The sequence below is a fragment of the Hetaerina americana genome, unplaced genomic scaffold, assembly GCF_022747635.1.
Source record: "Hetaerina americana unplaced genomic scaffold, ioHetAmer1.1.p SCAF_31, whole genome shotgun sequence".
NCBI lineage: Eukaryota > Metazoa > Arthropoda > Insecta > Odonata > Calopterygidae > Hetaerina > Hetaerina americana.
Window position 1 is genome coordinate 2838695 of NW_027286886.1, and position 13535 is coordinate 2852229.

Sequence of the window (13535 nt, forward strand, 5' to 3'; positions counted from 1 at the left end):
ATGGGGTTGGGGATGGGGTTGGGGTTGGGGATGGGGGATGGGGATGGGGTTGTGGATGGGGTTGGGGTTGGGGTTGGGGATGGGGATGGGGTTGGGGATGGGGTTGGGGATGGGGTTGGGGATGGGGATGGGGTTGGGGATGGGGTTGGGGATGGGGTTGGGGATGGGGTTGGGGATGGGGTTGGGGATGGGGTTGGGGATGGGGATGGGGTTGGGGATGGGGTTGGGGATGGGGTTGGGGATGGGGTTGGGGATGGGGTTGGGGATGGGGTTGGGGATGGGGTTGGGGATGGGGTTGTGGATGGGGTTGGGGATGGGGTTGGGGTTGGGGATGGGGTTGGGGATGGGGGATGGGGGATGGGGAGGGGGATGGGGAGGGGGATGGGGAGGGGGATGGGGAGGGGGATGGGGAGGGGGATGGGGAGGGGGATGGGGAGGGGGATGGGGAGGGGGATGTGGAGGGGGATGGGGAGGGGGATGGGGAGGGGATGGGGAGGGGGATGGGGAGGGGATGGGGAGGGGGAGGTGGATGGGGGATGGGGAGGGGGAGGGGGATGGGGAGGGGGATGGGGAGGGGGATGGGGAGGGGGAGGGGGAGGGGGAGGGGGAGGGGGATAGGGATGGGGATAGGGATGGGGATAGGAATGAGAGGGCATGCAGGCAAAGATAGGGATAAGACCATGGAGTTGCATGGTAGGGAATAATGTATGGAAGGCATGCCAAAGAGCATTGTGAAGCCAGTCAGATCACCTCTAGGAGAAATGAGAAACATAGAAACTAGGCTTGAGGAGAGGGGACTGTCCTGCAGGATGATGATAAGGTCTTCAAGTAATATGGTCACAACATGAATTACAGGGAAAAAGGTTGTGCAGAAGTTCAACGGGGTATCAAGTGTCAGATTTGGTGAGTATGGGGAAGAGGAAGTGATGATGAGGCGTATATAGAGATCATTTGGAAAAATCTTTCAGCATACTATGCCAGTAAAAACAATGAAACACTACAGGGATTTGACGAGAAAACTGAATGATACTTTTGGATGCCTATGAATTTCCATGAAGGAAAGATATATGTTGCACAGAAATTAGAACGATTTCATACCATGCTTTCACCCTCCACTCTCAATTGTTAGGGGCTCCTAATATATAGTTCTTAGTAGCCTGAGCATTTTACTACAATAATTAGGATACCAATTAATCTTGCATAAAGATTACCATTCCATTTAAATAAAATGATTAATCTATGTTTTCTTCATAGCAATAGAGAAGTATATATGATGTTATTTAAATAAGTAAATAATAAAAATAAGGAAAATGCCTGTAACTTCACCAGAGAGTCTCATTTCTTGCTTAGAAATTACTTTGCCTCCAATGTCTTGCATCAGTCTTGCTTTCACCTCATGAACTTCATTGGTAATGACATTACTCAATACCATATCATTATTTCCGACAAAAGAAAATCTCAATTCTCTCATGGATGACACTTCAACACCAGTGATCTAAAAATTAATAAATGATCAATTTACAAACAAAATAAATACACATTTTACAATTTAATTCTCCATGACATAAATGCTTGAGAAAACACTTACATTATCTGGATTTTGGATCAATAAGTCTCCTTCTCGAGTGCAATTTGACTTGACTTTTTTGTAGACCTCACCATCATTCGTTTCATATGACACTGAGCAATGCCCAGATGAATCTTCCTCCACAGTTCCAACATCAAGTGGTCGGATCTGAAAAGAAGGCAATAAATATTTACAGAAAGCATATAAACAGATTTTACTTTTTAGCCTGTGTTGAGCCATTTTTCATTTTCAACAAGCTATCCCACTTATTAACTAAAGCATAAATTGCCATATTTTTAAAGAGATTTGAAAAGCACACAATGTTCATACTAGGCCAGGGAATGCAATAGCAGGGCAGCAAATATCGCCAATGTTTTTTTTAATTATTGACAGAGCTTTGGCATTAATGTAAAGCTTCAAGTGGGCCCTAATGGAAATAAGAATAGTGACTGTGGTCTGTATTATTGTTTGTGTGTAAAAATAACCATCAATATCAATAACTCTCACACCAGAACCTATTGCATGAGAAAAAACACTATTCAGAGATGCCAATATTTGAGAACCTGAAAAGACTGAATCAAAGCAAGTGATGTGGCAAAAGGAATTTTTAGAATTACTCCTTTGAGATTGAAAAGTATGAAAGCGAAGGAAATATTTTCTTCAATTGAATTAATGAAAAACAGCTAGATGATGATGTGATTTAGATAGGACAACTTGTGAGAAAGCTTACCTGCTCCATGATGATTTGATAAAAGGAGTGTCTAGTGATTAAAAGGAGAAGTTATAAGCTAGTAGAGGGTGATTTCAGAACGTTAAGAGGACTGGAGTTAATAGTGTTGCTATGAATGGGAGGCCACCAGTTCTAATTCAGAAGCGGCAGAAAAGTTTATGAGGGAGCTGGTGAACTAGGGGGGAAGATGGTCTGAACCAAGCCTTTCATGATTGAAATTGTGATGAAACAGGCCTTTCTTAGAAAAAGATACCCAGGTAAATGTAGATATCAAGGGGTGCAAAGTTTCTACAAGGCCATAAGCCAATTAAAGACCACCTCACTCTCTAGCTGTGTCATCATGCTGGTGGGGACTCTAAGATCAAACCTTGGTCATTGCACCATTCAGAGAATCCATGAGTATTTAAGAAGTATAACATAATTAAGAGCAATATCAATGCTATTAGGAGATCAAGTATAAAAGGCATGGGTTACCAAGCAGTTTTTCACTGAATGAATGAATACATGAACAGTTTTCTCCTTCAGTAAAGACTTATGTGCAGGAGAATATCCAGACTGGGACTCTTTTTTGCCTCAGACAATGCTCCAGCGTATCCTCCAGAATCACATCATGATTTAGTGGACGAATAGGACCTCATCAAGATAAAATATAATCCCCCTTCTATACCTCACCACTTATTCAGCCCATTGACCAATATATGCTCTTAAACTTCACAAAATTGTATGCCAAGGCTATGATGATAAAGCTCACACAGTACTTAGCCCAATGTCATGTGAAATTCACAAATCAGGGCATGGGGGTCAGGCCTCTTTCTCTGTGCTGCCTATGGTTTTCCAGGAAGATCTGGTACCCAAAAAACCATGAACAGCTTGGGTGAATTCCATGGTGCCCAGAAGCATCATCCAGAATCAAATGCAGGCCCTCTGGTCACCAGTCCAGTGCTCTATCCACTGGATTACCATATCCTCTTTGCATGAGCAATGTTACATAAAAGAACAAAGTATAAACAACCATAACAAATAAATTATTTCATACCTGAAACAAAGATGCAATCCCTCTTTTCAAATTGGACAGGGACACATCTTCATTCTCTTGCAGGTAAATGTTAGGTATAATACCATCTTTCCAATGAACTAGAAATGGACTCTTGACCATGTCATCTAATTTAGATGCATGGCTCACGAATCCTTCTGGTGATGGTGCCTTACGTGATTTAATGTGCAGTTTGGGAGTTGATACCTGAATAAAGCATTGAAAAATAATCTTATTATACATGAAAGAGTGAAAATATTTTTTTCTTGATTGTAAAAAGAGTGATGAAAATTATATGCTATGACAATACAAATAATTAACAAGCATATGATTTAAATGAACTGCCAATTCACTGACTTACAAGTTTATTGTGGAGAGAGAGTTACTCCCACCATAAGCATTCATAAGGTAAAATTACTGTTACATGAATGAAAGCGAGGAAGCCATCAGAACAAAAAAGAAATAATATGGACAAAATCTCTTGTGTCAAAATATATTGAAAGCTCAGGCTTTTCAGTGTGAATTCAACAAAATGATGAGATTAAATATGAATACGCATCTCTGAGAAAGCAGTGTCATCAGAATAACTTATCAGCTATAATGACAAAAAACTCAAGAACTTTGAAAATTTATAGAAAATTCTTAAAGTCATGGTTATAATCAACTACAGTAGGAATTCAAACATTCCTTAGGAAATTTCCTCTGGCATCTCCATCTTAGCAGCTTATTTCCTTGACTTACATTAATCTGAACATAATTTGCAATTCCAACTTGCACTCCTCAACTATTGTTCCATTGTTTTGAATAGAAATGTATCATTTTTCCTAATAACCCTCTCCTAAAGCTGAACTCTTATGGACATGGCCAAACGTAATCTCCAAATTCAGTATTGCATTAGATTAAGTAGCAAATTTTGTTATTTAACATGCATTTCCCATTATTGAAAGCACTTATACTATCATTTAGTGATTAATCAATGAGACTTAGTATTTTCCACCAAATTGTTGGGGAATTGAGAGAAACCATTTGTGCGGCTGTTTGCCACATTGTTGTCATTGTTGTTTCCCCCCTCCCAAACAAGCATGTGCATTTCTTGCTGAGCCTTTCAGCTTTGGCAGCCATTGAGAATGTAGCTCCTGGATGCTACCGCTAAGCGCAAACTTTGCGAAGTTACTTAGATTTTGATCACAAAAGTTGTTGAACCAATTAATGGAAGTGTATGGAGAGTTGTGCATGGATGCCAAAATACACCATGGGTGACAAAACCTAAGTATTTCACTTAACTACTGAGACCAAACAACATTCACGGTGGTATTCCTCTTTGCCCAAACCAGCATAAAGCGAATGCAGTCTGCCGTTTAAGTCATGGAAACTGAGTTTAGGGATTGAAAAGGGGTATTGTTTTTGGACTTCATGCCTGCTAGGACTACAATAAAAACTGATAGGTACAGTGAAACACTGGAAAATCTCAGATAGGCAATTCAGAACTAGATAAGAGGAATGCTGAGCAGGGCATAATCATTCTCCATGACAAAACTTGCCCACAGATACCCATCATGCCATAGCTCCTCTGCAAGAGTCTGGATGGGACATCATCATCCACCCACCCTACAAACTGGACTTGGCACTCAGTGAATACTCGTCTTGCCTAATTTCAAAGAACATTTAGCCAGAAGGCAATTCAGCTCCAATGACAGGGTGAAAGATGAGGCTCAATGCTTATCAAGGATGCGGTGACAAGCTAGTATGACATGTGGGCTTAAGAACTGTTACATCATCTACAAAAATGCATCAACCCAAATGGTGATTATGTTGAAAAATAAACAAACATTTAACCTTTAGAATGAAGCTAATATTATAGAAAATAAATGTATTTTTGTATTTATAAAATAATTGGAGTCATTTGTCGGATTTTTGGCATTTGGTATTGTGACATTTTTAGTTCAGGTCAGTCACAACATTATTTTAGAAAAATACATGGGAAGGCCCAGAAGTACCCGGCCTGACCTAGAGATGGCGGTAGTTTTTTAAAAAATATCACTGCATTAGAAAGTATGCTATCTATAAAGCATATGTTTCAAGTTTGAAGATGCTTCCTTAATAAGTATTTGTTTGGAAGCCATCAATACTGAAAGTTTTCAGTGAATTTGTGGAAATGGAGAAAATTGGTCATTGTTATGTAATACATTACTTGAAAGGCCTCAGCCCAACCAATATAAAAGCTGAAGTGGATTCTACTCTGGGTGAGTCTGCTCCTTCATTTACAACAGTAAAATATTGGGTAGCAGAGTTTGAATGAGGCCGTACAAACTGTCAAGACGAGCATCGCATTGTTCGACCAAATGAGGTGACAACTCCAGAACCGGTGAAGAAAATTCACAAAGCAATACTGGATGATTGTCAACTGAAAGTGCCCGAGCTAGCAGACATAGTAGGTATTTCAAAAAGTGTGGTACGTCGCATATTAACTGAAAATTTGGACATGAGAAAGCGGTGGGCAAGATGGGTACCCTGTTTGCTTACACTCAAGCAAAACCAGGGGATCAAGATGGTGCGGTGGCTATCGTACCGGCTTCCCACCCAGAGGGCCCGGGTTCAAATCCTGGCAGTGTTGAATATATTTCAGTGGTATCTCAATCCCTACTTGAGGTGCTTCGTGGAGGGCACTTTGAGTGAGTATGACGTCCATCGAATGGGACATTAAGCGGATCCCTCGACACCTTTTTGCAAAGAGTAGGCTAATGCCGATGTCGGGTTTCTCTCCACCCTTCCTCCTTTCCTGTTAATCGCTAATGGTGCAAATGACCTTAGCTGTCGGTCGCCTCACCTAAATACTACTACTCAAGCAAAACCAGTGCCGTGAAGATGTTTCAATTGAATGCTTAGCTAAGTTTCACAGCAACAAAGCAGAATTTTTGCACCATTTCATAACCATGGGTGAAACATGGGTCCATTACTTCACACCCAAGACAAAAGAATGATCAAAACAATGGATTCAAAAGGGAGAACCCGCTCCAAAGAAGGCGAAGACCATTTCATCTGCAGGCAAGGTCATAGCATTGGTTTTTTGAGATGCACATGGGATCATTTTCATTGACTACCTTGAAAAAGGAAATATATCAACGGCGAGTATTATGCAAACTTATCGCAACCTTTGACTCAGAAGAAAGAGTTGTTTCATCAAGACAATGCACCAGCTCACAAATCCGTTGTTGCAATGGCCAAAATTCATGAATTAAAGATTAAATTGCTACCTCATGCACCATATTCGCCAGATTTAGCCCCCTCGGATTATTTTCTGTACGCAAACTTGAAAAAATGGTTCGGCGGTCAAATATTTCCAAATTGTGATGAAGTGAGGCCAGCAGTTAATTGCTACTTTGAGGAGCAAGACAGTTCTCATTAAAAAAATTGTTTCGCACTTATTGAACATCGCTGGGAAAAGTACATAGAGCTGAAATGAGATTATGTTGAAAAATAAATACATTTTTTCCAAAATGTTTGTTTTCTTTGTAGGGTTGGGTACTTATGGGATTACCCTCATATTAAGAGGGTTCACAGGAATTGTTATAGGGTAATACCCATTTTTAATTAATTCAATATAATATTACAAGTCTTCTACAATCATTTCATCCATTTTCTAGAAGTGAAATAGTTTCTGATCCGATCCCAGCATTGTTTAACTCATAGAAGCCCACTAGCACTGGGAACATATGCTAATAAATCGTATTTTGTCCACAATTGACAATAAATCAGAAGTCTTTTGCATGTCTTTTCATTTTTCCAATCATAAAAAGCAATAAATCCTTAATTGCCATTGTTAAACCTTAATAGACTAAGCATTACAGGAGTAGAATATGTCTGTGTGCAATTACAATTAAGTGAGAGATATAAAATTGATGTACTGGACAATAAGGGTAAAATATATTTTTCCACCAACAGTTTCATTAGCTATGGCAATCCCCAATGATTGGTAAATGGCCCTATCTTATTTTCAACAATCTTTAAATGATTTAATGAAAATAATTCTAAATATACCCAGCAATACCACCATATTGCTGACAAAAATACTTTATACCTTGGCCCTTTCTCGTCAATACTATAAGCAGAGCTAATCAAGTTGCTGAGCACCTGTGATGGAGAGTTGAAAATATTTACAGTTAAACACTGAGGAATTGCAAATGGTTTATTTTTCATATAAGATTAAAAATGTGTGCAACCTGCAAGTCAATGTATACACGTATGGTACAGCTTTACTTCAAGTGTCAAGCACCTAATTCCTTGGTATTCATCTTGACTGGCAAAGTCACTGGAATGATCACTTTTTAACTCAAGTAAAAAGCTGAGCACTATATTTCTTACCAAGAGTACCTGCCATAACATATTATCTGAGGTTTTCATACCAATATACTATGGAAAAATTTATATTCTTCATTTGTTCACACGGAGAATCTGATGATGCGGTGGCTTGCATACTGGCTTCCCACCCAGAGGGCCCGAGTTCGACCCCTGGAGACGGCATATTTTTTTCAGTGGTATCCTGTTCCCTGCTTGGTGTGCTATGTGGAGTGCCCATTGAGTGAGTACGCTGTCTGTCAGGTGGGGCATCAAACTGCAGACCCCTTAGCGCCTCTTGTTAAGAGTAGGCTAATGGAAATGCTGGGTTTCCCTCCACCCTTCATCCTTTCCCTTCCAACCCTAATGGCACAAATGACCCCAGCTGTCTGTCATCTCCTCTAAAACTGCCACTACTTCTTTTGTTCCACATGTAAAGGTTGTGGATTAACCTCCTGTCCCTCTATTAGTGTTCCCATGCACCATGTTCCTCTCTAAGAGTCGCCCCATTACTACAAATGCATCACCCATGCCTCTCCCCTTCCTGAACCCAACCTGATCATCCCCCAAGTTATCCTTTAAGAATCAGTCCCAACATTGCTGCAAAAATTGCTTGCACATTTGCTTTTGATTGGTATTCAGTAAATGCGGCACCCACCTTGCGCAGAGCTTTCGCATCCCTAATTCTTTGTGCAAGATGTTTCATGCCCTTTCATCTGATATCCTCATGGCCATACCTATCTTACTCATTTTCACTTGCCTGTCACCTGACATGCTATCGTGCACCTTTTCGATGGTGTGGTTGTGGCTTAGGGCATCCCTCAAGTTGATCATCTTCAAGGGATGTGCGACCACATTTAAATTCAGCAGCTCACTAATTAACTGTTGACATTGAAGGAGCAGAGTCACCATACACTTTTGTCAACTTTGGATGAATTTCCTTAGGAGTTAATCCATCCAAAACGCAGAATTTTATGACCGCATGAAATTCTATTTCCATTTTAACAAAATACACAAAAGACTGCAACAATATGCGTAAAACTACTGGAGAGAAAAAGTTGAGACTAGTCTTACTATCTAATGACATGTGCAACCAGACAGAAATCATAAATTTTGGCTGATTGGAATGCCATTTCTGTGTATGGCCAAGAACTTTTCACCTTACCCTGGTGTACTCATTAGTTTTTCTGAATTCACTTTTAACAAAAGCCTTTCCCAAATCCAAAAAAAACAGGCAACTATGCATTTCCAACTATTAGTAATCTCATTACTGCAATGTCATCCTGTGTGCCTACCCTGTCATAAACCGAAACTGATCATCCCCTACATTTGCCCCACTCCCCATCCTTCTGTTGATGATCCTGAGAACCACTTCAGTTGCATGGGAAATGAAACTTATTGTTCTGTAGTCCTACCATGATGGAGCCTTTACATTTTTTGGAATAGGAACAAACACTGACCTCACAATGTGTCCCGAGCAGATTTCTTCCTCATAGATACTAGGAATCAGTCCATATTGACTCTCCCTCCCACATTTTCCTACACCTTTTGGTAGTTCCACAGCAATGTTGTCCACCCCCACTGCCTTATTTGATTTCATCTCCCTTTCTATCTCATTGTCGAGTATCACGGACTGAAGCTATCTTCATCTACGCCAAATAGGGTCTACTATAAAAGTAAGGTGTATTCTCTGGGAAAAATATATTTATTGACGATGCTATCACAAAAGCTTAAAATTCTTCAGAATACTCTCCCCCGGCATCAATACACTTGCGAAGACGTGTCTGCCACGCCTGGAAGGCACCCTTGAACTCCTTGACTGGAATGTCTCTCTGGAATGTTGTAACATAGTTTGGGTGTTTTCCACTGTCTCCCAATGCTTTCCTTTCAGCTCTCTATCAGTCGGGGAAACAAAAAAAGTGCTAAGGAGCCAAGTCAGGACTGTAAGATGGCTGGGGGTCCACCGTGGTTTTGCTCCAGGCCAGGAAGTTGGTAACAGTGAAGGATGTGTGGCTGAGGGCATTGCCATGGTGGAGTGAACGCTCAATCCCACCATGTTACAAGGTCGAAAAACACACTTCATGCAGACATATTTTTCTGCTCATACTGCTTGGAGCAAACTGGCAAATGGCTGCGTTGAAAGAGCAGACTCCCCACAACATTTACCGACTAGTTTTACCGCACTAGCATGGATAGTTGCGTCACAATGAAATCATTTGCATTACTTTCATAATTGACCAAGTATTCTCTTTCTATGTCTAAGTTTGTTGGCCTTAATTCTTAGCCACACAGTTCTTCTATGTATTCCTTCCATCTCTCTCAAATATTTTAGGTTTCACCTATTATCTTACCCAACTTATTTCTAACTGGTAACAGATTCTCCCTTCTTACTTTGGCTTTCGATATCCACTTTTTTGATAAATTTCCATTTTTCCTCAAGAGTATTCAGCTCTTTTCCTTCACTCATGGATTTTCTCTACAGCCTACTGATTCTTCTTTTGCAAGCCAGTTTATGCTTCTAAATCCATTTTCAAAACCCACCGCCCCTGCCTTATCTTATTGAATTAGACACTGCACTTCATTAGTACTATATTGTGATTAGAGTCCGCATTCGCTCCTGGGAAACTGTACGAATTAATCACACTATTTTTAAATCTGTGCCTAACCATAATATGATCTAACTGGTACCTTTATGAGTCAGCTGGTATTTTCCATGGTATACCTACATCTTTTGTGGTGTCTAAAACAAGTGTTGGCGATGAATAACCTATGTCTCCAGCAGAATTCAATTTATTTCTCCCAGCAGTCATTCCTCGTACCTAAAACATAGTCTCCCTCATCAACATCAAATATTCCTTCGCCTATCATCATATTTCAATCCCCATCGCTATGAAATGTTTCGCTGCAGGAGCACACATGATTTTGTCCTCTTTCTGATCAAATACCCTACCCACTCTTTCCTCCTTTTTATTGCTTGGTGGCATGTATTCAATAATATAACAACCCCTCGCTGTCTCTGGTCTCCTCTACTGTATATTATTCTATAACTATCACTCCAGTAATCCCCATCACCCTTCTATCTCACTTGCAGGTTCCTAAAATATCTTTATATCCTCTTTCCATCCCTTGCTTCATTTTCTCTAACTTACCTGCTCTAAACATTGTCCTTACACCAAGCTCCTATTCTAACTAAATCGGTCTTCTTCTGCGTATTCTGTGCTGCTGTTGGTTTTGCTTTGCAGGGCTTTCGTGAGAAGATGATTGCAGAAGCCTTGCATCTCCTGCTGCCAGCATGACACATGACTGGTTGATCTGAGCCCCATAGCTGCCAGGACTCCTTTTCTCGAAAGTGTCTTCCATGAAAATCTTAGGATTAATAATTTATGTGGTTTCCCGTAGCCTTTCTAATTGATGTTTTTAATCATACACCATCATACAATGGCTGCCTGACTGAGGAACAGATTCTGCGTGGACTACTCTTTGCCTGGCACCTAACATTCGACCTACCTGGCATGGGTGACCTGTGGGCACCCTACCAGGAACAATCATCATTGCTGCTGCCAGCACAGCTCTAGGGGTCATCGGAACGCACAACCCCCTCCACCACGTCAATGATGTAATCCACGAGAGGGTTTTTTGCAATAACACTATCTACTATAATTTTATTCTTCAATTGCAGAGGCAGAAACTTCGGAATCTTCTTTGAAAGATTTTGTGCCACCTGCCAAAAACTGCCAATAATTTTGTAAAAGTTTACTGTAAAAATACAATTTGAAATGAGGTCCATTTTTAAATTACGACAATATGAATTTTTTTAATTGGACTTTATGAGTTACTCCAGTCGATAAATATCGCACGGCTATTGCAGATGTTTTTTATTTCCTGCATACACCACGTAAGTTATTTGCTATAGTCGAGGCTTTGATTTGTTAGTATTACATAATTAATAATAATAAAAATTAAGTGTACGTAAAAGTTCGCATTTCAGCCAGGGCGCGCGATGCGCACCCCACGCCATCTACCAATCCAATAAGTAACTACGATGTAGTTTCATTGTAAAACAACGCCCTCCTCGAGCGGGTTTCCAAAGAAAATCATAGTTTTTCACACGGGAGTGAACAATTGTTGGTACTAACAAAGAGATGTCATGTAAAACTCTTGTCAATGATAAATCAACGAGTTGATGCGGCTGATTTTGAATCACTTACAACACACTATAGAAAGTTCATTGAGAAGATTACGGGATCAATAAAACCATTCCGAGATGTGTTACTAAAATGTTGTCCGCTCTTTTAGAGTTCCCTATACTATCTCTCTACTCCCCATTAATTCACTTGTGCCCGAAAATTGAGGCATACCGTTGATTTCAGGGAGCCACAACTTAAAACTCATAAATATGCTAAAATATAACAAGATTTTCCCGTAGCAAACGATACTCGGCAACAGAATTACAAGTTTGAAATTTGAAAAAGTGATGATAGATTTCCAAAAGTGAAATGGTGGGTTAATATTTTTCGAGAATGATTTGACATGGAGTTAACCAAACAGAATAGTCCATGAAATTTTAATTCGTGCAACAATTCGTTCGATTCACAAGATAAAATTTTGCGGTTGCCAAACTTAGGGTATTCATTCAAAAATAGGGAAATGTTATTTTTTAGTAGCAGAAACACAATAAACGTTGATTTAATGTAATCCAGCGAATATTACCAGACTTATTTCAACAATCTGAAGGGTAGGAAATAAATGTGAAATGAACCTTGATATCTTACGGAGTTATTTTGTCAGTCTAGGTAAATTATAAAATTCAATCTAACGCTGTACTTTTCTGAACTTCTTTAAGTCATGGTGTATCATATCGGTCGTACTTCATTTTTTGACTTCAAATATAAACGACAACGTCTCCGTTCCCTTGTATGTGTAACGCATTTTTTCCACTTTTGGTTATGGAAAAATTCCAGGCCACATCAAGGAACTTCAATAGCTTGACGTGTATTTAGTGATATGCTCAGATTTAATGTTGCCTCTTAATTCGATGGAATATCACTATTTGCATTCTACAGCTTCGGTTGCCAGTGCATTATTAGGACGGGAATGAAACAAAAATTAATTGAATTCAAAATACGGAAATTTTACATAAATAGAAACATACCTCCAAATACATGAGCTTTTCAGACGTATCAATGGGTGACTGCCACACGACTGAGAGTTCAAGGGGTGCTGTGATACGGTAGCCAACATCTTTCCGATTGAATCCAACGTCGTTGATGAACACCGTTGTTTCGTAATCATAGGAGAGTCGTCTGCCTGCTTCATACTGTCGAGTAGACGATGCTGCGGATGAAAGAAGCACGAATCCATAGCACGGTAGAGTGAGCCATAGCAAAGTCACGACGGCGAGTATCATTCCGTCTGCATAACCACCATCAAAAATCACTACTGTGCAAATCCCAGCACACAACTCACATTTGAGCTTCGACACAATATTTGGGAGACTAATGAGAAAGTAATTCACGCTCCACAGACACTTTTTTCTAGAAAGAAAATATATATGATTGTTTATTCAAATCCATTAATTCCCAACCGCATTCCCTGTTCCTGAACCCTCGATGATGGAACAGGTCTAACGAGACTCGCTAGCAGGCAGCCAAAGGAAATGCTGGAGGGGAAAGGATGAAGTGACGTGTGTAATATAACGCCCCTACTATCCACACTGGCCATACGACGAATCTGACCTTGGGATGATACACAACTGGTCGTTATCGGTCAACCTGTTCGGCATATTATGGTAAAGCAGTCGCTTGTTGCGTAATCCCATTTCCTATTGGAATAACATTACGAATGACACATCCGGATGATATTATTGCTTG

General features: G+C 40.2%; 1 protein-coding gene across 2 annotated transcripts in view; it reads right to left on the minus strand.

Moving 5' to 3' along the window:
• The window catches only part of Mtp (microsomal triacylglycerol transfer protein), a 58989-nt gene that overhangs the window by 22899 nt on the left and 22555 nt on the right, over nt 1–13535 (minus strand). For both annotated transcript variants that reach the window (XM_071589015.1, XM_071589014.1), the window contains 4 exons: nt 12818–12999; nt 3334–3537; nt 1589–1735; nt 1327–1495 (listed from right to left, as the gene is read on the minus strand). In XM_071589015.1, the coding sequence (XP_071445116.1) occupies nt 1327–1495; nt 1589–1735; nt 3334–3537; nt 12818–12999 (702 nt within the window). The remainder of the gene's footprint in view (nt 1–1326; nt 1496–1588; nt 1736–3333; nt 3538–12817; nt 13000–13535) is intronic.